Source organism: Agelaius phoeniceus, chromosome Z, assembly GCF_051311805.1.
Source record: "Agelaius phoeniceus isolate bAgePho1 chromosome Z, bAgePho1.hap1, whole genome shotgun sequence".
Lineage (NCBI taxonomy): Eukaryota > Metazoa > Chordata > Aves > Passeriformes > Icteridae > Agelaius > Agelaius phoeniceus.
The window spans coordinates 57,246,125-57,269,180 of NC_135303.1; the positions used below are offsets into that span (position 1 = coordinate 57,246,125).

General features: G+C 38.5%; 1 protein-coding gene across 1 annotated transcript in view; it reads left to right on the forward strand.

Moving 5' to 3' along the window:
* SLC28A3 (solute carrier family 28 member 3) overlaps nt 1–20,984 on the forward strand; it is a 38,173-nt gene extending 17,189 nt beyond the window's left edge. Inside the window, exons 6-18 of the mRNA XM_054652494.2 lie at nt 731–875; nt 2,230–2,343; nt 3,713–3,790; nt 8,254–8,334; nt 9,282–9,362; nt 10,359–10,484; nt 10,797–10,927; nt 11,693–11,861; nt 13,504–13,701; nt 16,285–16,366; nt 17,191–17,289; nt 19,176–19,299; nt 20,803–20,984. Coding sequence (XP_054508469.2) covers nt 731–875; nt 2,230–2,343; nt 3,713–3,790; nt 8,254–8,334; nt 9,282–9,362; nt 10,359–10,484; nt 10,797–10,927; nt 11,693–11,861; nt 13,504–13,701; nt 16,285–16,366; nt 17,191–17,289; nt 19,176–19,299; nt 20,803–20,905 — 1,531 coding nt within the window. The 3' untranslated portion in view covers nt 20,906–20,984. The remainder of the gene's footprint in view (nt 1–730; nt 876–2,229; nt 2,344–3,712; nt 3,791–8,253; nt 8,335–9,281; nt 9,363–10,358; nt 10,485–10,796; nt 10,928–11,692; nt 11,862–13,503; nt 13,702–16,284; nt 16,367–17,190; nt 17,290–19,175; nt 19,300–20,802) is intronic.
* The last annotated feature ends 2,072 nt before the right edge of the window (nt 20,985–23,056 follow it).

Here is a 23,056-nt window from a genome sequence, read left to right on the forward strand (position 1 = left end):
TTAATCCCCATCTAAAGATCAAATTTATGTATCTAGGTACCACCAAAATCAGTGAAACCTTACTCTTAGACAAAACTAGCATTAAAGTCTTGTGACGGTGCTTCCTCTCTGTATAGGGATGTATTGTGTTGCCTTCCAGAGTGTTACAATAATTACCTTCAATAAATAAGCTTAATGTGGTTCTGATAGTGGTAACCATAGAAACACTGAAACACAGAAATACATGTCATTGTTTTTGAGATAGCTGAACGGACTACAAATGGTTACAAAGAAATGAGCTGTTTATAGCCTGCTCCTCAGTAGAGTGTGTTTCATAGGCCCACCAGGTAAACAGCACAGTGCAGATCATAAATACCACAGCCTCTCTTGCCCAGAACTAAAGATTCCACAAAGGAAAGGAAGGGAAAGAAAAGAAAGATGAAGTGAGAAAGGAAGATATCACATTTCTTTTAATAGAAATACCACTCAGACTAGAGTCACTCATGTTTTTTTTGGGTTTCCTCCCATACTCTGTCTTGGAGGACATTTCTTTCAGATGCCACCAAGGGTTGTTGCCAGAGGTACATCAGCAAAGGCAGGTTCCTGCTTGTGTAGAGCTACAGGTTTCAATGCAATACATTGTGCAAAGAGTTTTCTTCACAAACAGAGATGTAAATGTTCTGGGTATAGGAGGGGAAATGAATATCCCAAATGTCTTCTTCAGGATATCGTGATGCTTTTTATTTCCTAGGGTGTTGTGTGCAGCTCTTATTATAATGATCATCTGCTGGCTCATCTTTGACACAACAAAACAAGGATCCCGTCAGCTAATCTCTTTTGGTGGGCTTGTGATGTATGTTGTCCTGATGCTTATCTTTTCCAAATATCCAACTCAAGTGAGTATTTATTCCATGATGCACATTTGGGGATTTTTTTTATTCTGTGTCTAAAGACCTATTCCCCTACCCTAGCACCAAGCCTAGTAAGAGTAACAGAATGTGGGAAAGTAAGGATATAGCCTTGCCTGAGACCAAGCACTGTGCTTAATTTCTGAGGAAAGTAATTTTGCTGTTGAGGACCATGTATGGGGCTGTACCAACACCTGTCTCGCTATTTGGGAACCTGCTGTCCACCTTCTGTTCCAGCTCTGATACAGTTCAAACTGGAAATTTCTCCATGCTTTCACCCACAGGAGCCTCACCACAGTCCTCAGCACATCACAGTCACTGATTTGAGGACATTGTTATCACATCAGTACAAATTGCCTGGAACCAGAGATATGGCAGGCTTATATAACTCTTAGCCCCTTACAAATTTGTTTTCCACTGCAAATTCAGCAGCTGGGGCTGAGCTGATGTCCTCACTTTTTGCTCACCCACTCCCATAGGCTCACAAACCCATTTATTTTAATTTTCCATGAGAAATGTCTGCTCTAATTTGCTGTGGTATTACAAAGGGCTTCGTTCAGCCACCACAATTACCACTTCAGCTTTTACTCCTGTTTGCATGCCTCATATACCTCTGCATTCTTTCATTAATCATACACACATTGTCCAGGTCACCAAGTTTTCCCAATACTTTTCATGACTTCCATCAGTGCTGAGACTTTCTTAACAGGTGAAGTCCTCTCAACAAAGACTAATAAACTTGCCATATCCTTTGCAACTGCTGCTGTCTCCAAATGAGGTGAAAACTCATACTCCAAATGCTTTGTGCTGTCCCATGAGCCCTCATTGCACCTAATTGGTTTGTGTTATTCAAATATGATCTGATTAAACTAGAGAATGCCATCGTAAGTCTTTGTTTTGTAAGTGATTTGATTCAGTTTTCACAAAACAAAGACGTTTTCTGACGCAGCAGAACAGGAATCATCAGTGTAGTGAAGAGCAACTCATCATAAGCAGACGCAGTTTCTCCTATGACTGCCTTTATGTATGAATCACAACATAAAACTGAGCAGTTCTCAAGTATCAAAAGTCTTTAAAGGTAGGGGACATAAACAGAGTTGAAATTACCCAAGGACAAACCCCGTAGCAAAATCTCCTCATGCTCTGACCAGATATGTGAAGATCTAAGTCCCCTACAACCTGTTTTGGCAGCTGCTTCCATTCTGCAGTATAGTCAGGCTACCCCCTGACTAACAAACATCCAAACATCCAAAGTAAACAAACATCTGTTTAAACAAACATCCAAAGTAAACTATTATTTATTTAAATAACAAGCAGTTTCTTTATTTTTCTGTCTATCTAGGTTGCTTGGAGACCTGTATTTTCAGGAATAGGAATGCAGTTTATTCTTGGGATTCTTATTCTGAGGACCAAAGTGGGTTTTGATGTATTTAACTGGCTAGGCATTCAGATCCAGGTAAGTTATTGAGCAAAATCCTTGCTTGTTTAATATAATTTTTTTGTCTTGAGAGTCTTACATTATACAAACAGGCTGTTCAAGGATCCATTTGTCCCTTGATTTTTTCTTCTCTTGAGAAAAACTGGATTCTCAGAAAAGTAATTGACTTCCTGAGTTGAACCTTCTTCTCTTTTTTTTTTGTTCAGTTAATACAATAGTAAGAGTAATACCGTTTATTAATGGCTTTACCATCATTGGGCTGAAGTTATAAATTGGCATTCTTGAAACACAAATTTCTGTTCTGTCAAGGCACTCATAGGAACTCTTAGAAATGGCTCAACTCCAAATCATCCTTGTAATAAACACAATATGCTGAAAAGCCTTGGGATTCAGGGCACAGCCCTAATTATCTTCAGAGCAGCAACATTCCTGGCATCAGAGACATTTCATAGTCCTCATGACATATAAGAAAATTAATTCAGCTATATACAGGTGGCAAAATCCAAACTTGCATGCTGGAAGGGGTCTCTAAAAACTGGGCAGGATCCATTTGCAGGCAGCCCTGCAGACACAAAGTTTTTAAAAAGTCAGTTACTGTAAAGTAGTGAATAAGCAATATCCAAAATATACATCAGAGGCGTATATTCTGAAGGACTTTCAGACTTTTCACCTCAGGGATGCTATTCTCACAGCTGTTCTTCACAGGTAATTAAGGACATGTAAAATCAGACAGAGCAGAATACCATCTCTGTGCAGGAGCAAAGGCACTGATCTAATGTCTGTCTAATCTGCAGGCAGTGGGAATCATCTGGGTTTTGTCACCAGGTTCCCAGTCTCTGAGTGAAGCAGGTCTGGTGCCCCCTTTTGCTAGCTTCATGTTTTCAAGTCTTACAGTTTATCCTGTTAGAACTAATTACTGTAGCTATTATAAACTGTATTTTACCTCCATTTTAAACTGTATCAGTAATGCATATATTTTCCTCAGAAGAAAAAAAATTCAAAATTTGAACTAGAAGATCCCTTCAGGCTAGCTCTTAGCTACACCTTTCAAAACTCATTATTTCAGCTGTTAAATCTCCATTTTAAGCTATATAATTCATTGTACTTATTTGCATCAGATGGAGCATAGAAGTGCACCACAGTATTGGAATTAAAAAGTGAAATTTTTTTCAGTGTAGCTTATGGCCTCTATTGTGTTGGGTACTCAACAGAGCAGAGCAGATACCCTCAGTTCAGCCAAATACAGTCAGCAAGGCTTGGACGCCTATAAATCAGAGCTCAAGCTTCTTGGACCACACCATATTTCTGCAAGACAGCTACAGTATTTTGTATGGTTTTGGCAGGTACCCAGAGCTTATGGCTAATTTACTTGGCTTTCTGTCCCCAGACTTTTCTGGAGTACTCTGATGCAGGTGCCAAGTTTGTGTTTGGTGACAAATACACGGATCATTTCTTTGCTTTTAAGGTAAGATGGTTGCTATACACTCTATGTGGCAGATAAACAATGGTAAGAGGAACAGTATAGCTGGGAAATAAATCATGTGGCTTCTGGGAAATAAATCGTGATACCTATGTAGTCAACAGAGAAATCAACAGGTAAACTGTTCCTTATTATGTGATATTCTGAATAGAAAATTTGGGAACACTTTCATTCGCTGCCAAACACTGAGTTAGATTGCACTTATTTAGTCTAATTATAACAACACATATTGCATGTATACAGAACTTGAGAATATTTTTCTACAAGGAATAGTTTAAAAGGCTTGTACCTGGCCACTGACAGAAATACTACCTCCTGCCTATTTTCTCCACCTCGCCATGACTAAAAGTGCTCTGCCATGCCAGGCTGTTGTACCCTTAAGTGCTGTACAGACCACTGCTTCACAGACTTTCCCCTGAAGAAGTGGAGAGGCTAGATGTGTATTTATTCATGCCTGGGGGAAGAGCTAGAAGCTGCATAAGCAGGAAAAACTACATGATATTACTAAGATCACAGAGGGATTTCCCATCTCTCTCTTAAGAAACCTTTTTGGGAAATAGCTGGAATACAGTTTATCTGCTCTGTGCTCTCTAATCTGCACTAGCATCCTTCCTGGTTTTGCTCTGAGAAGTTCATGCCACTATGCCTACTTAGGCTGTGATCAAGAACATACAAAGCAAAAGGAACCCCAAACCAACCCAAATAACAAATAAAGAAACATCAAACAAGTATGAGAAATGTATTAGGACTTACTTGGAGATCATTCTTTTGATATTTCAGATATCTGACCATGGGCTTACATGCCTTTTCTTACTTTTTTCTTGAGGTGATATTCCAAACTAGATGTTCTGCAAACATTGCTCTTTCATTACTTGAGAGAGAAGGTGCCATCTGTAAAATAGCCTGCTACTAAGAACAGTCAGAACATTTTAGAAGCGGAAAAAAATTAGGCATTTTATCAATCAATATGAATTTATTTTAAGAGCAGTTCTTTTCTACCTTTTGTTTCACTTTCCAGGCTCCTGCTACCTTTACTTTGGGAGGTATTTATTTTACTTATTTGAGTGCTCAAATATTTGTTTCTCTACTACATGTTTTAGGGATGAAATTATTTAATTCCTGCCTCTCCCCCTTCCCCCGTAATTTTTCTCGTGGTTTTTGGCAATGCTTTATGAATATGATTCTTTCAAGGTGGTTCTGAGTACTCATTGATAATGCAAAATACTTTGCTTACTAAAGCCATAACTAGGGACTAGACGGCCAAAAGTTTGCTTCTGTATAGGCAAACATATATCAGTCTTATCCTATGGTTCAAGCCAGCAAAACCATGGAATTTCTAGACCTTGTTTCTATAACAGGTACAAGTAGATTATTCTCATCTTGAAAAACAAGAAGACCAGTTGGTTTTCAGAGCTGCATGTATATAAGATCTATATAGTAAATGGAATACAAATATGGTAAATGGAATGGCAGACAAGGGTACAGCAATATCAAAACATGCTCCATCTCCTTCTCTAGACAGGAAGTTCCATCTTCCAACAACAGTGAGTGACAGCAGCCTGTTCTCTCTTGAAACATTTGCTATTTATTTAGACATTTAGTTGGTCCAAAGTGCTTTTTTGTGTCTTTCAGAGATTTTATGGGGTTTGCATGTAGTGATGAGCTCTTTGAATCTTGCCTCAAGATATTTCAAAGCACCATCCATAAGACAATGCTTAGCTCCTCAGAGATTAGACGAGGGACAGGATATGTCTGTCAGAGTCCAGTTGTATCCATTCTGCATCCTCAGCAATACGCAGGCACACATCGGTTTTCTGCCAGGTGAAGTGGACACATGACCGGAGTGGACACATCCCAGTTGTGCATATGCACACTTGTATATGTTCTGACCAGTTCTATCAGTCCCATAGTGTCTTTGAGCACACAGTTCTGGAAGCACTAGTTAGTCAAAAATGCACATATTTGCATGCATAAACCAATTTTATTTTAAATATGTATTTGTGCAGGCAGATGCAGAGTTTCAGAGTTCTGAAAAAATACCCACTTGCCCACATAAATAAGTACTTCCAAGCACTTAACTAAATGGAAAAGACCTTTTAGTATTAAGTCCTCTATCCTGTTGACTACAAAAGACAAAGTTTGCTTTGAGCAAGGAAGAAATTAGGCTTCTGTTAAATCTCTAGCTTCTTTTTTACACCAGGAGAACTATGCTTTCCTGAGAAAAGCTTTGCTTTCAAGGTCAAAATTTAGGAGTGTATGAAAAAGCAGGATGTTTCTTAAACATCAATAGCAACCTCTTTAAGGGAAAATAGGGAAAAAGTTAAACATCAAGCCACAAATAGGAGGGGAGTTAAGAGCAGCCAACAATTTTAACTTCCTCCTCCATATGGTAATAACAAAAGAAAAGGCAGGGGAGAAAGATACTAATTTTACTAAACTAAACTGTCTGCTGTTACTTCATGGCAAATTGTCCCTGCAGAATTGAAAAAGGTTCAAGGAACCAAGCCAGAGAAAGCAGCATTATATTAACTTGTTGAACAGCACAACAATATTGGTTAATTGCACTCTGTCCTTTCAGTGAAAGGTTCTGATCATTGAAATTGAGTTTCTAAATGTTTATCAAAATTGTTTATAGTACCAACTCTCCTCTAGAAAGACATAGAGTCTATGTATTGAAAAGATCTGAACTAACAAAGTGGTTTGTTGTTTTTCATTCTGTTACTTGATTTTATTTATAATGCATTATGTCATTAGTGAAGACATGTGAAAGCTTCCTAGTGTTCGTGGTTGTGGGAAAATGACTGTGGGCCCTGTGCACTGGTAACTGGGGATACACTTAGAGGAAACTGAGGGGTTATATTCGCATTTGAACAGGAGTTATATTACAGGGTAAATCACAATTGCTGCTTTCTGGATGGAATATGGTTGATGCATTACTTGAAACCCTTCCAGAATGATTCCCCATCACCTCTTGAGGGGGGTGGAGTGGAGTGGAGGCACCACGGCCAGGCTCTGTGGAAATCCTTGCAGGGAAGGGAAGTTGGTTGTACTTTGTAGCTGATAAACCACATACCAGTTTATAAACAGCATACCAGGGAAAGAGGGGAAGATGTCCCACTGCTGAGCCAGCAACCGTGGCAAAATCCCCCTCCTTGGACAAACTTTCTTCATTAAAGCCTAATAATAATATTAATGTACATCTCCATGTCAAAGTTACCTGCTCCTGATGTACGAACACCCTCACAGGAATGTACTCTACATTCTTTTTGACTGTATGTTTAAAAGCAAAGGGAGAGAATTTTATGCTAATCAGTAACAAAGGTACGTATGACTAGAGTCATTCAAACTCAACATAAACATAAAGAAATAATATATAAGTAAGTTGAGAACAGGGGAAAGTTAAGGAAAACTCCATCTTAACTGCTGGGATCAGTCAATGGGCTGAACCTGTCTTCTTTCCCGTAGGGACACCTGTAAACTTATAAGAACCAGGCTCTATGTGCCCTGAATATTTTACTTGGCATTAGGGCCCGTCTGTGTATTCCTTCAAGTATATTTTTGCAGTCAGTTACAATCAGCAAAAATCTTCTAACCTTAACATGTCACAAACTTATATTAATAAGAGTGTTATTCCTGAAATTATTAGTGTGAATCCTTTATGGGTGCTGGCAGTTGGTAGTGAATATACACTCTAGTAAAGGGCAAGACCTGCTGAGAGGACTCCCTTATGCTGGTGGTTTCTCTAAGACAGTCAAACCACTCTCCAATCCAGCAGGACTGCTTTGTTAAGGGTCTCCCTAATGGGATGATGAAAGACTGGTCAGCTACAAGGGTCTTGGCTTTCCTGGGACACTGACAGAAATTAAATGCTATGGGGCAAATAAGCCTCTCCACACTAAGGGTCTAGGCAGCCTCCCCTTTTCACAGGACAGTGGTACTGTTTTAGCTGTAACTAATCTGTCTGACTATTTTTGGACCTTTTGGGGGTGGATTTTTCTTTCTCTTGTACACTAGGATAGAAGTGGTCATGTCCTGTGTATTTAACATACCTGAGAATCAGGTTATATTGGTTTTATTCAGGGTGAAACCAAATCAGAGTGGTTTTTAATAGCCCATCAGAGAGTGGGTTAGGCATTCATGCAATTCTTTTAAATTATGTGGAAAGAAAGTATTTTTCAGTATCCACTGTGAGAGACTTATATTCACTTTTTGTATTTAGTAAGTATATACCTTTAAATAGATTCTTTCTAAAGGATGTAAATGTTTAAATTGACTTAAACATGGCTATAAACTCAGGTGTATTATGCTAAGCTAAACAGTTTCTAAACAATCACAGTTGTGTTAGAAAGCTATGCAGATAAATGAAGTTTATTTAATTACAGCACAAACAGGAAGGTCAGGAGGGAAACCACTGTAGAAGTTTTAATGATCTTCTGTCTTCAAATCAGGTATTGCCAATTGTGGTTTTCTTCAGTACGGTTATGTCTATGCTTTACCACGTTGGATTCATGCAGTGGCTTGTTGGAAAGGTATGCACTTTTGCCAATTAGATGCTCATTTGCCTAGTGTGGGAAATACTTTGAACACATGCAGAGAAGCCATAGCCTGGAAATATTTCCAAATGTTACCATTGCAAAATCTTGATTGGCATCTCTCAGTCTGGTTTCATTGATTATGTCACATTAATTGTTAGATTTGCCATATTTGCTTAAATCTTCCTTTCTGCCTGCCCTTCTCCCAGCCCTTGAAGTGCATCATGGAGGTTAAATCACAGAGAATGGATTTCTGCTAAGTATTTCAGTAGCAATCACATATACCTTCCTATCATAGATACCCAGATAAAATCAAAGCAGGTTCTTCACCTCACTCTCTAAGTGTTCATTTCTGTCAGCATCTATGTCTTGTGCTACTGTCTGCTAATATAAGATCAAGTCCACTTTCTGTCGTCTCTGTCCAATAAACCTATCATATGAGGGAAAAGATGTTCCTCTATGGTGGTAGTTAAACCTAATTTGAAGATACTCTTAAATTAAAAGTTCTTTGCCCTTTATATTCACAGGATTGTTATAAAGACATCATGAACATTGCCTGGCTGACATTAGTGTGCTAAAATTGCAATGAGGCATTTTCAGCCTTAATCTAAGCCTTAATCTAACATTTTTTCCCTTCATATGATCCAAGTATTTTTGGACACGAATATAAATAATAAGAACACATCAAAATATCTGCTTTGTTTTAATTAGTTTAACATTTTTATGCCCAGAAGGAGCCTGGAGTACTTTCAGTTCTGTCAAATTACTTCTTTGTCTTATTTTAGCAGGTACCAATTACATGAATGTGCTATACCTTTAAGCTGAAATCATTAACTCAGGAAGTATTGTAACATGTCTCTGAACTCTTAGATCGATATGGTTAACTCGAGAAAGGCATGGAACAGGCACAACAAATTTTTGTTTCTTTTTTCAAAATCATTTAGGTTGGTTGGATAATGCATGTCTTCATGGGAACAACTCCTGTTGAGTCTCTGGTAGCTGCGGGTAACATATTTGTGGGACAGGTGAGCTGGAGCACACAAAAACATGCTAACATGTAACAATATTACAGAATTTAGGGAAATAATGCTGCTCATTGAACAGTTGTTTACTAAAAAAATAATCTCTTTCAAAGATAGGATTCCACTACATCAAGCCTGATGATCAGTTTCCAAAATTGCAGTATGTTCATGTATTGGCAGTGATGCACAGTGGAAAGGATTTGGGAAGCGATATGTTTTCCCAAGAGAAGTTCAAGCATAAATGTAGATGATAGATCTCCCTGCGAGACTACTCCAAAGCTATGAAGAAATAACAATTTCAGGGTTCTTTTTTGGTTGAAAAGGCAAGTGGTATGAAGAGATGGCACACAAAGCAGGCAAGGGCAGGAGAGAGAAACAATGAGGAAAACGAAGATCCAGGGCTAGCAGTATAAGGCCTTATTCACAAAAAGAGTGGACAGCATCTAACAGACCACTTTAATGGGAAATGTATTAAACCCACATTTACAATAGTGTCTGTCCCATGCTTAGTAAAATGTAGAAAATCAACAATTAACATCCAGGCCCAAATGCACTATTAACATGATATATAGCAGTGGTGCATCACCACATCACACCGCTTCAAGATTTAGAGTGGTACCATTGCATGACACTGCCTCCAGGATGTGCTCACACACATGCCAGAGGGGTGTATTTCACTTGACTAACAGCCTTATCTGTGCTCAGACCTGTGGCTGTCCCTAAGTCGCTCAGAATTGGAACAGAATTTCTTGGCAATTTCATTGGGCTTTTTAGGGAGACAGCAGAATGAACCAGCCAGAATTATCTTCAGACATTCTCTTACTTGGGATAAAAAAGACCCAATCTATTGAAATTGGAGTACTTGCTAGCACTAGGATTAACTAGTCAAAGATACACAAGAAAGTATGATTCAGACACTCATTTTTCTGCCCTTAATAGAAGAAATCTTTGGGCTTTTATTAAGGATTTCTTAATTTGGTGCTTGTTTTTCACTTCCAGACAGAGTCTCCTCTCCTGGTACGGCCCTACTTACCATATATCACCAAATCTGAACTCCATGCAGTCATGACAGCAGGATTCTCAACTATTGCTGGAAGTGTCTTAGGAGCGTATATTTCTTTTGGGGTAAGACATGGGAAAAGAACTAGAAAATAAATGGTTTATCTGAAATTTTTTAAGTATTTCACCCAGCTGTAATGCTTTGAAAATATCCCTCAATCATTCCCACTGTTAAGGTTTTTTTGTCTCTGAAGGTCTTAGCCACAAAAATCCTTGGTTTTCTGACAGCTCATTCTCTTCATTTCCTTATGAGCAATATGAACTTTTAATGACATCCTGTAGAAAAATCATACAAACAACTAAAAAAATTAATTGCATTCCTACGTGTTTGTGCGTAATATGTTATCATGGAGTACTTTCTTTCACCTGGAATTCTAGGTTTCCTCCTCCCACCTACTGACTGCTTCTGTTATGTCAGCGCCAGCATCATTAGCTGTCTCCAAATTATTCTGGCCTGAAACTGAAAAACCTCTGGTAACTCTGAGGAGTGGCATACAAATGGCAAAAAGGTAAGCTGATCTAGGTACTAGTTAATACCACTGCAAAAATGAGGTCTGGATAATAACTGTTCACATATAAATTTTAGGAGCATTATATGGTAGATGTGCAAACAATAAATTAATTAAAGACTAAATACTGCAAATGGTTGATTTATGAATTCAGGTGAGTGTGTCCCATTACAATCTTAACATATGCCAAGGACCTGGGCCAAACTGTAAACTCCAAAGAAAGAGGGAAATGTCTAGCTGAGGTGACCTGCCAGGAGGCTTTCCCTTTTGTAATGTTATTGTCTTTTTTCTGTAATGAATCTGCAAATGCAAACATGTAAAAAGCAAAGACAAAGCAATAATTTCACAACAGCAGCAAATATGTTGCCCATCTGCTGGGACACTTCTCTTGGCAATGACAGGCAAAGAAAAAGGCTTCTAAGGATCTGCTTCTGAATGACCCCAAGCATTTCTGCAAGGGCTGTGTGGGAGAAGAGCAGTGACCATTGCATAATACAAGCAGTGCTACAGGTTTGAGATCTTGCTCAACCCTGAATGTACCAGAATTCATCCTCAGGGCACCACAAGCATATGCTTCAAGTGTCTGCCATGAGGATTGACAGGAAAAGCCTACTTCACCTCATCATTCCTCTTCATTATTTTCTCTATGAGTGTACAGACGGCTTTAGTACTAGAATTCTAATCAAGTGCATGTACGTTTTAGTTCTGTTATTTGTTGTTGAATTTAAAGATGTTCACACTCTGGTTTTCTCTTCCTTGGCAAAGTGAATCAAAGAATCTGCTAGAAGCAGCCAGCCAGGGTGCCTCTACCTCCATCGGGCTGGTAGCAAACATCGCTGTGAATGTTATCTCCTTCCTTGCCCTGCTGAGCTTCCTTGACTCAGCCCTTTCTTGGGTGGGCAACTTGTTTGACTATCCACAGCTGACCTTTGAGGTATGATCTCCAAGTTATTCATGCAGCTGACATACATGCATAATTTGTGTTTCTCAAATTTAGGTGCTTGTGTGGTTTGTTTGTTGTTGTTTCTTGTTCTCATTTTGTATTTTAACATGATCTAAACCCATATTTTATTTGTTCTGAACAATTTCTTAACAGTTAAAGTAAAATTTTTGCCATTCAAGTATTTCTGTATTTACTAGTCTGCCTATTGTTTCCCTCTGTGGTGTTCTTGCTAACTCCCAGGCTATGTTTTACAGAGCAGGCTAGCACCTGCCTCCTCTGACTTGGCAGTGCAGCACATCTGTCAACTACATGCTTGCCAAGCCATTAACATCTCCTTCAGCTAAACATAAAAGTGGCTTTATCTTCAGAAGATCCCATCAAACTCTTAAAGCTCGCTGTATTCACTTACATGGGGACACTGGGGAAAGGCTGGACTTGCCTGAAACCAGACTTACTCCATATCAGTTAGTTCTCAATACAATTACAAAGTGAAACCATACCCAAATCACTCAACAGAGCAAATGGGTTTCAAACAGGATTTCTGTTTGAACCTAGGTCAATATGTCATTTTTGACCCAATGTAATCACCTAGTTTCAGTGGTTATGGCCCTTTTGTTTTGCAAGACCCTAATAAAAGCCCTGGGAGAAACACGGATATAACTTGTGTTAAAGGTGCTGCTGAGGTGAATAGCCACTCATAACAGATATGCCTTCAGCACCACTAAGTTATTACCCTGCTAAGCTTTCAGAGATCTCTCACTGCACGCCAGACACCCACATCTGAGGAGAGTCACAAGTACTCATGCCTTAGGCATACTCGTGCAGGGGCTGGTATTTTCATAACTGCTGTATGTAAGATTTGTGTGTAAGATGTGGACAGGTAGGTAGTCCACGAGGAATTGAGACACACAGACATGATGCATGCAGTCAATCTTCCCTTGTGAGAGACACTAATGCATAACCTTCTGTGAGCAGAGAAACCAGCCAGAAATAGTAACTGCTTTAAGACCTCCATTACATTCTCTGAGCACAATCTGACCAAAACCTTTCACAGTTGGAGCTATTTTCTCTCATATAGAAACAAGCTATACTGTGATATGGGATTTCTTTTTCAATTTGCATAAATCTTATAATGCCAGGGAAAAATAGGTACAGCTTTAATTGTGTCAGATGCACAGCTTTTATGCAGAGACAACTCTTTTGTTTACACCAGTTGGAGTCCAATAACTTGATAATTAGGCGTGTTCATTAACACATTTGATTTAATCTAGCAGAAGAATTAGATTTCTCAGTTCTCCTTTTAGTTCAATCTTCCTTCTTTTTGTCAAACACTGTGTCCAATTTGAAGCCATTATTGAGTGAAAAGATGGCACAGAAACCTTTGTTTTATTTTACTTATAAAATTAGGGACATATAAATATTTTGCTATATCTAGAGTCTTGATTAATGTTTTAAAAGGTACTCAAGCATGCCTGACAATTAAAAACTCTCCCAGAGTTCATGGCAGCAAAAATTAAAGGCCAATTTTCTTTTGCTAAAATAAAACCATCCTTATTTTAAGTTTAGAAAAGTTACTGTCTGCTATTGCTTTCTGACATTTATTTTGACCTGCTTTTTCTTATACTTTCTACAGAACATTTGTGCTTATGTCTTCATGCCATTCTCTTTCATGATGGGAGTAGACTGGGAAGACAGTTTCATTGTTGGTGGACTACTAGGTTACAAAACTTTCTTCAATGAATTTTTGGCTTATGAACGTCTTTCAAAACTGATTCAAAACCGAGAAAAGGGTGGAAGCATGTACATTAATGGTGTGAAACAGTATATGACAGTAAGTAACATTTTCTGTCCTACAGATTTATTTGATCAAATACTTCAACGTTGAAATGACTTATTTTTTAATATGGGCATAAAATGGTTGCATATTACTCTAAGATAAGTCTTTGAGCAACAAAGTTCAGTTATGAAAGTGCAGCATTGCTCTGTGCAGTTGCTGTGATTCTCATTGCCCTAGCTGTCTTGAACAAGCATAGAGACAGAAGGGCGTGGGTTTAGGGAACATGCAGTGTCCCACAGGACACCACTCTTAAGACTGAGGCTGTCTTCAAGGCAAGTTTCTTCTTACCTGATTCTCAATACTTCTCTATGAGCTACTGTCCCAAGAAAACCCTGAGGAAGAACTTGAGGATCCTCCTGCCCTCAGAGGTTTGTCCAAGCATTAAACTTGAAGAGAAGCATCCAGTAAGCTCAAGCAGGTGGCATTACTGGCACACCTTTGCTGTAGATTATTGTTCCCTCTGCAGAGGGCAGCAATAAAAGACATGTAGTACATGCCATACACCTCCCTTGCCACACCGAGTCCAACCAGTCTGTCTCAATCAAGCTTTCCAGCCTTGTCCCACCTTTCATTCACAGTTTTCCCAACAGGCATGTAGCTGCTACTACAGCACCCTGAGAAAGGCAATGCTAAGGGCATCTTGCATGTGTGCATGGGGCCAAAGGTCATTCAGTCATCAAAGCTGACCTTTGTGGACATGACTGCTCTACTATCTGGCATTCACACACACAACCCATGCTGAATTCCTCCTGAGCACAGGCAACAAAAACCATGAAATCCAACTTTCCACATCCATTGACCCTTCTTTTTTAAATCAAGACAGATTGTCACTGTAGAGAAACCTTTAGATTAGAAAGTATTTTGTACAGCACTTCCATGATTCTTTGAATCAGATGGGATGCTGTTGATACATCTTATATTAAAAACAAAACACAAATTCCTGATCATTTGCATTCCAAATTACCAGAACATATTTCACACATGTATGTAGAAAGCCAGGCAGTCTGATCAAATATTCACATTTGAATAAATGGTCTGAGCACCCATTACCAGTGTTCCTGAAATTCCTGGCAATAGAACTCTGGGCTAGAATGATCTTTGATGTGCCCTGCTATAACTATGCTTCCTTCTACTAAATGAATATGACACTGAATTCCTGCATGAGTGAATAAGGGTTTATTTTAGTATGGAATGCAGCCTTAAAACACAGATCATAGGAACTCTATTTAACTTTTTTTTTCCTGCATAAGATGTCATATAGGACTTTCACATTCACTGCTAATACCTATAAGGAGCCGTATTAACTTCCATAGTGAAAAGCTCTGAGAAACATAAACAATTTTAATTCATAATGCTGGTAAAAATTGGCTGAAAACCATTATAATTACAGCACAACAGTTCAGGTGAGGGTGTGCTTGGCTTCTGTTTTTAATTTCTCTTCAGTTTCAGAGCTCTCTAATTCATCTGCACACAGATATTCTCTCAGACTGAGCAAACAAGTGTCTTCACCTGAGTCATTAATTACATGGCTTCCTGTTTTCAGAGCTAGGAGAGTGCAAATGAAAGCAGGGTACACAGCTTTTTCTAGGAAAAGCTGGTAGAGTGGGTACTTGAAAAACAGTTTCCTGCATTTGTACAGATTGATTGAAAGTATCTACAAATTGATGTTCATAAAAGAGGAATTAAACCAGAGGAACTTCTAATAAACAGGAAACCTGCTAGAACACTCACTCATTTTCAGCTTTAACCTAAACCACAGTAAACAGGAATTTGGTGCTGCCAGGGGAACAAAAATACATTTGCTGAGATATGTTGCCTCCTTTCTCAAAATGTTTGAACTACATTTATCTGAAGGCTTGCAAGGTTTGTAGCCAAACCTTGGACCATTTTGTGTCCTGTGAAGGGTCCCTCCCTGGAGGCAAAGGCCAACCTTGTATCTACTCTGAGGTCCAGGCTTAGTTGGTGTTACCAAGGGGAGAAAGGTGGCAGAAGTCAGTACAGAAATAAGCTGTTAATGAGGATTCCAAAATCATAATGTCCATCTCTGCCTGTCAACACACACTTCCTAGGAGACCAATTTGTCTTCTTTGCACAGGATGGAGAATGTACAAAGTAGCTTTGTATAGAGCTCTCTGCTTCTTCAGGGTCAAAGAATTCAGGGATGCATACCAAAACTTGAGGTTTCAAAAGAGTTTTATAGAGGTATCCAGCTGTGAAAAACAAGTTGAGTTATAGCTCTCTGACTCATACTTTCAGAAAACAGCAGTTAAATTGCCACTAGTGAGATAAGATTATTTTTGTCTTTAATTACTACTACTCACTTCAAAAAGGCACAACAATAAATGTGAAAGATAAAATCATTGCATAGTTTGTCAGTCCTCACATGGGCAGTGGGTATAAAAGCCTGTGACATTCAACAAGGGAACAAGTCTACCTTTCTGAAAGCCACACCTTGGGCAGCAATAAAGCAAAACAGTTATTTTTGTACTCAGAGCCACAGTGCCTGCCATGTTTTTGGACCCTTAAATCACAATTAACTGTTTCAAACCACTCAGAGGGTGTGTCTTTGTTTTTCAGGTTCGCTCTGAAGTCATTGCCACCTATGCTCTCTGTGGATTTGCCAACTTTGGCTCCTTGGGACTGGTAATAGGAGGCCTGAGTAAGAACCACTCTCACAGACAATTTCTTTGTTGAGCAAATCCCAAAGAAAGCACCAAAAGGAACAGGCTGGGGGTGAAGCTTGGCAGCATTAGGGGCTGAGCAGCTGCTCTGCCAAAGCCTAGCACTCAATTGTGAATGTAAGGGCACCCAGAGAGGGGGTACAGGCTTTGGTGGGAAGTACTGGGAGAGGCGCTGAAGACAAGGGGAAGGAACCAAGCCCTTCTGATAGCCTTCCCTCTTTAGACCTCAAACATGAACCTGAGCTACTACTGCCCATGAGATTCAGGAGGAGCAGATCAACTCCATAGCATGCTGGTTAGACAGATGAATTTGGTTATTTTCTGTAAAAATATCACATATATGCAGTAAGCTTACAGGGAAAGAATTTTTAAAACAGGTTTTCAGATCTCAGTGGAAAAAGAAAAATTGAAAAACCATCTGAGTTCCTCACTAGGCAGCCAGAATTGCTGGCAGTCATCTTTGCCCTGAAGCCACAGTGGGATCAGCAGTGGGGCAGCGTAGAGGAGCAAAACCCAGCCATGGGGCCAGACTCTTCTGAAGGGCACAATCATCCAGCACAGACATGCAAACTGCCAAAGAAAACAAAAGTTACCATTTTAAATATAAGCAATCCTCTTAACAGAAAGAGCCAATGCTGGCACTTGGCCTTCAAATGACCCACTAAAAAATGTCCCATTTTTCCTCCATGTTTCCCTTGGTTTAAACTGCAGGGTGGGAAATTACTCCTGCAGGGGCAAAAGCTGGTAGATTCACCTTCCTAATATGTATTTCTGTTTGACTTACACTTTTTATTTCTTCTAGCAAGCATTGCTCCCTCAAAAAAGAAGGAAATAGCCGACGGTGCTTTCAGAGCGATGATTGCGGGAACGGTGGCCTGTTTCATGACGGCCTGTGTGGCAGGTACAGTGCTCAGGTTTGGTGTCCCCTACGGCCAGTGGCCACCACGGGGCACTGCACCAGCACCATACTATATCCTCCTAGGCTGCCTCAGTCACTCGAACACAAGTGTTTTTGTGCTTGGCAGGATTAAAAGTTGATATGAGACAAAAGTTTCTTGAAAACTAGAATTTGAAAAGATTTAAATATTTCAGTTCTTCCATTTTGTCTGTGTTTTTAGGAGAGGGGTATGGTGTTTTAATGGGGGTGGTTTTTGGGGTTTTTTGGGTTGGTTTTTTTTGGGTTTTTTTTGGGTTTTTTTGTTAATTTGTTTGTGCTGAACATGTGACTCATAAACAAAGCAATTTATAGATGAATTGCAATCCCTCCTCCACACCACTAGATACAGGAATAGAAAACTAATTTTGGAAAATTTTGAACTAAATTTGGAAAAGAACCAGGAAAATGGAATGAAAGAGTGTAAAAGTAAGCAAGGGAGAACAACTCTTTGTCATAAGGTTAAGTCAATATTTTGAGGGGATAAAAAGTAAACAAGGGAGAACAACTCTTTGTCATAAGGTTAAGTCAATATTTTGAGGGAATAATACTTCCACAGAGCACTTAGGCTTGTGAAACAGTCCTAAAATGGGAGTCCCCAGCTGATCCTTATTTTCAAAACTTCAGCTTTAATTTGAGTGAGAAGTCACAATGCAACAGACATTTAAGGGAGTAAATTTAAAAAAAACCAAAGTAATTATTGAAAAGATTTGAAAACATTGATATGTTTCAGTAGATTATAAATTTATCCTCAGTATTTCACAATCCCTTTTCCAGATCTCTTTCCTGAGCATGTGATATACAAAATTGGTATGGCATGGAATGAGGAAGGTTAAAGGACTCATATTTCAACAGTGAAGAAAGATCTTGGTATTTTATGTAGCTAAAACCATGTCCGTTTCAACCATAACTTCTCCATGCCTTGGTGTTCATGGTAGCAACAGAAACACACACATTTTAAAGATGAGCCCACACTATTTTCTGAAGGCTACAGAACAAGCAAACTTGAAATAACATTAGTCTCATAGCTGTCCGTAATATTTTAATACATGACACTACTCTGCATAACTGAGGAACCAGGAAGCTCTACTAGAATGTATCATTTCACAATACTGATCTTAAAAATAATATTGTGAACAGCCACTGAGAAAATCTCTCCAAAATAATAGAATCTGCTTTGGAAAGAAAATTGCATTCCACCCACTCCTGCCATGGTAAATGCTTTCCTTACACTCAGGAGAAAGTAGAAAAGCCAAGGAATTTCTATTACCCCAGTTAAGATAAAAACATATTAAAAACATGTCCAAATTCTACAACATTACATATAGAAGGAGCTATCACTTTCATACTTTTGTGTTTCCATTACTCGAGTGACTGATGACATTAGTATTTGTAGGAAATTTTAAAGAATATGTAGCGAAGCAAACTCAATTTAAAACAAAATAAGAGGTTCTGTATTTACTTGCACTTCTATAAATGCAGCATAGCTTCATCTTAGTTAATGAAAACACACTGACCCAGCAATGAGAAAGGCATTACTACACAATATTAATATCATTAAAGGAGACAGAAAACCAAAATTTATCCAAGTGTAACATGTTGCTGTACTATAATTCCTACATATAAAAAGTAGATAAATTGTTGTGGTTGCTACTTAATTCAGTTTTTAAAAATGATTCATTTTAGAAGTCCCACAGTTCAAAGGTTTTGATCTTGTACCTTTACATAACCACCTCAAATGGTGATTTTGCGTCAGACAGAATGGTTTGTTTGATCATGGCTTCATGACTCACATTCTCAAATCTTATCTTCCTCTTTATTATTCATTAAGAAAATTGTAACTTACTTCACAGGAATGCTGACTGTCCCTAGTCTGGAAGTTTCTTGCCACATCTTATTAGGAAACACTTCCAACTTCACAGATTTCCCTGCCAACAGCACAGAGCTAGTTGAATGCTGCCAGCAACTCTTTACCAGGTATTGAGAACCCTTTATCCTCTGGGAGTAAAATTTAGGGAGCTCATATCTTCTCTGAAAACCGAATGTTATTTTTATTTTTTGTATTTGGCTTTTTTCCTTAGGCATCTGCTTTCAGTGAACTAGTGTCTTTTAGAGGAATGGCTATTTTAGTGCTTTTGAATTGTCTTCCTCTTCTTGGGGCATTTTTCCATTGCATGACAAACACCTACAGAACCAACAGACAATTCAAAATATCTTTGTTGAAACCTCCTGAAATGAGAGGAGGGTCAAGCACTGATCTCTCCTCTTTGGTGACCATTATAGGACCTGAGGGAATGGCCTGAAGCTGTGTCAGGGGAGGGTTAGGTTGAGTATTAGAAAGAAGTTCTTCCCCCACAGGGTGTTTGGGCACAGAACAGGATCCCCAGTGAAATGGTCACATCACCAGCCTGATGGAGTTCATTTGGACAATGAAGAAGCATTTGGATAATGCTCTCAGACTCTTGGAGATTATGCTCTGTGCAGGGCCAGGAGTTGGCCCTCGATGATTCTTGGTATATCCTAAACACTAACAAGAAAATAAATCAAATATTTGAACTAATATAAAGTTAACCTAGTATTTGAGGTTAGCAATAGCTGAAAAAAAGTCAGGAGCCTTTCCCTCCCTTCCCTCTTCTGTCTGTAATGTGACTAAAGATAATAATAATCAGGTTTGTTTATGTTAAAAACTTTACATGCTTTTAAAGTAGAAAAATATTTCAAGATAAATTGTATTTCACAACTCTCTGTCCAAGGCAGAGAAGAAAGAAATACTGATATTAAAAAAGGAATATATTCAGATATACCTAACACTATCTCACAAAGAACCAAAGGTCTATGTATTTAGGTTATGGCAAGAACCTTTCAAATTTGTCCTAGTATGCTTGCTTTTTATTTTTTCCCTTTTTTCTATTTTCAAAACTAATTACTTTAGAAATAAATGCTCTTAATTCATCCTTTTTTCTTGCTATTGAAAATAGAAGAACTTACACAGCAGATACCATCTCTGGGTACATTCAATCATTGTTATTTCTTCATTACTACAACTTTTCCTCATAATACTAATTTCAGGTCTATCATGCTGCTACAAAGACAAGAACCTGCTCTATTTTTAGCAGAATCAATGTTAAGCAGATGCTTTGAAAATGTAAAAATATTGAATAGGGAAATGAAGGACTCAATCATTTCAGTTATTTAGGTGTATGTACCAGAGGCATAAGGATTTGCTTCAAAAAACCAAAAGTTATCCTGATAAAAAGGGAGAACATCTGGATGTGGCACTTGGCTGGAGTTGGGAAAGTCTTCTCTCTATTTTGTTTCTCATGAAAATTTTAACACATCTAAAGTTGCTTTGGAGAAAGCGTGTGTTGCCGTGTGTGTGTGTGTGTGTATACATATACTGCAGAGAGAGATTCCCATGACAAAATTCTGTGATTCTGTGAAAAGGAGTTTTATCTGATTTCTGCTTTATTTCTCCCCCAGCGCAAATCATTCGGAGGCGATCTTTCCGAGAGGAAACTACAGTCTGAATTCCTGGAAAGTGTGTTGCCAAATACTGGGTCAACCTGCTTTTCATTGCACTTAGGTTAAGTTTGAATTTTTTTGACAGGATTGATCATAAATAAGAACTGTGTTCCTTGGAAGAAAGGAAATAAAAAAAATGCTTTATTACAATGAGTGTGAATTTTCCCCATGCAATCTTTATTTTTCATCTCTTACCAGCCCAATTCCTCTACTTGGTTGGAATTATTTAACAATTAAACTGGCATAAATGGAAGACATCTCTTGCTGCAGAACTCTTCTCCCACTACAAAACAGAATAGAAGAACATTTTTAAGCCTGATTCTCCTGCTTTTATTTCTACCAGATTTGCCAGATTAAATTGCTATAGGCATGAAGAAAATCAGATTCAGAAGATTTGGCTGCCACTTACTGATAGCTATGAACTAGAAATAATATTCAGAGTTACCATCAATTTCTAATACTATTTCTGCCCTTTTTGATGGCAAAGAAGTCTTTACTGCATGAAGAGAAATTACTTTTCTGCAAAAGAAAATGCAGAGAAATTACTTTTCTGCAGAGAGATCTGCATTTTGTGCAGAGATAATTATATACATCCACATATATATATATATATACATATATATATATATATATCCTACCAATACCTAGGTAGCTATAGCTGCACATGAACTGAGCTGCAAACCTGTTCTACCTCATCAGCTTGGCCACTGAAGCACCCAAACTGGGAGCTAGCAACTCTGCCACAGTCCTCCTTCTGCCCACAGGAGAGTGCAGGAAGTTGGTCACTCTTTACAGTCAACTCATATGAATGAAAATGTCCAGCCTCCAAGCTTCCTATATTAATTCTTCTAAATCTCTGTTTTTAACCATTGTGAAAATTGATTATGGAGTCACCAACAAGGAACTTTTATACACATTTGACCTCTGTCAAATGCAGGAAAAATCAGGTCCATACCATGACTATTCCCTGTCAAGCAAGCTTAATGTAGGACACCTCCACACGATCCCTTTGAAGAAGAAAGTGTGTTATGATTTTAAGCTTCAGAACTTTTGAAAACTGGTAAGCTCTGTGCAGAGGTAGGGAGAGGGAGTGATTACTAGCCTATGATATTGTTAATGCTAAAGGCTTGGGAATAAAGGTCAGAACTAAATTACAGGAACATTGGAAAATTCTGACACATTCTGCAAATAAAAATTGTGCAGATGGTCTAGTCAGGAAAACCAATTACTAATTTTTCGAGCTTCCATTAATTACTGCAGAATCTTTTCCAGGAAATCCAAGTTCATTAACTTAGACAGCTGCCAGTACAGTTATTTCCAGGGGGTATTTATTTGAACTTGCTGTGAAAGAGCTAGTTTCCTGTAAAGCTCAGTTTATTAACTTAGTACCCAGAAAAGTTATAAATGTCAGCATTGCTTCTACTTGTGATTTTTTATCTCTGGTTTTATATTGTTAGGTGTTTTTCTTTGGCCTCATCTACCTAGGTATGTAATCCTTAATTTTCAGTGGTTTTAAAGGATGCTGATAATGCTGATTAGGACAGATATATGGTCATATATTTAATGTGAATCCATCCTAAAGAAAATGCATGGATTTCATCCATGAGTTTTATCCAGCATGCTGGTTAGAGCAGGGTTTGGATTTCAAGTAAGTTTAGAGTCTGAAGCCAAGTAACATAGTATTTCAAGGAAAATTAATCAGAATCATTAGTTCTTGCTGTCAAAAAGAGCACACCCCATGTGCTCTGTTTACAAATCATCACAGGCACTCTCCTTCTTTGCTACTCCCTACCATGCTCTATTTAATATCAGCCTTTTGAAATGGCTGCTCTTTCCATTTCACAATTGTATACTGGGTAAAAGGGCTGCTTGGGCTAGTAAAGACATTCATGTATAAACTGCTAAAAAAGCTTTTCATAGAGCTGAAACCTTCCTCCCACAAAAGAGATGTGGTGTTTTCCTTTTTAAGACTCCTCTATGGATGGATTAGATGGAAGGCAATTTTTGCAGAATATATATGATAGTTCTCTACACCTGCTCAAAGAGATTGCCCACCTGGTTTGACAATGGCTTGATCTAAAGACAATATATATGGGACATTACATCTTGAGTGTAGCAAAAACAGCAGTGAAAGCAGGAGGGGATTGCTACCAAGTACCATCATGTGTTCTGGTGACTATTTTCTCTCTGCCCATGCGATGGTGCCAGGACT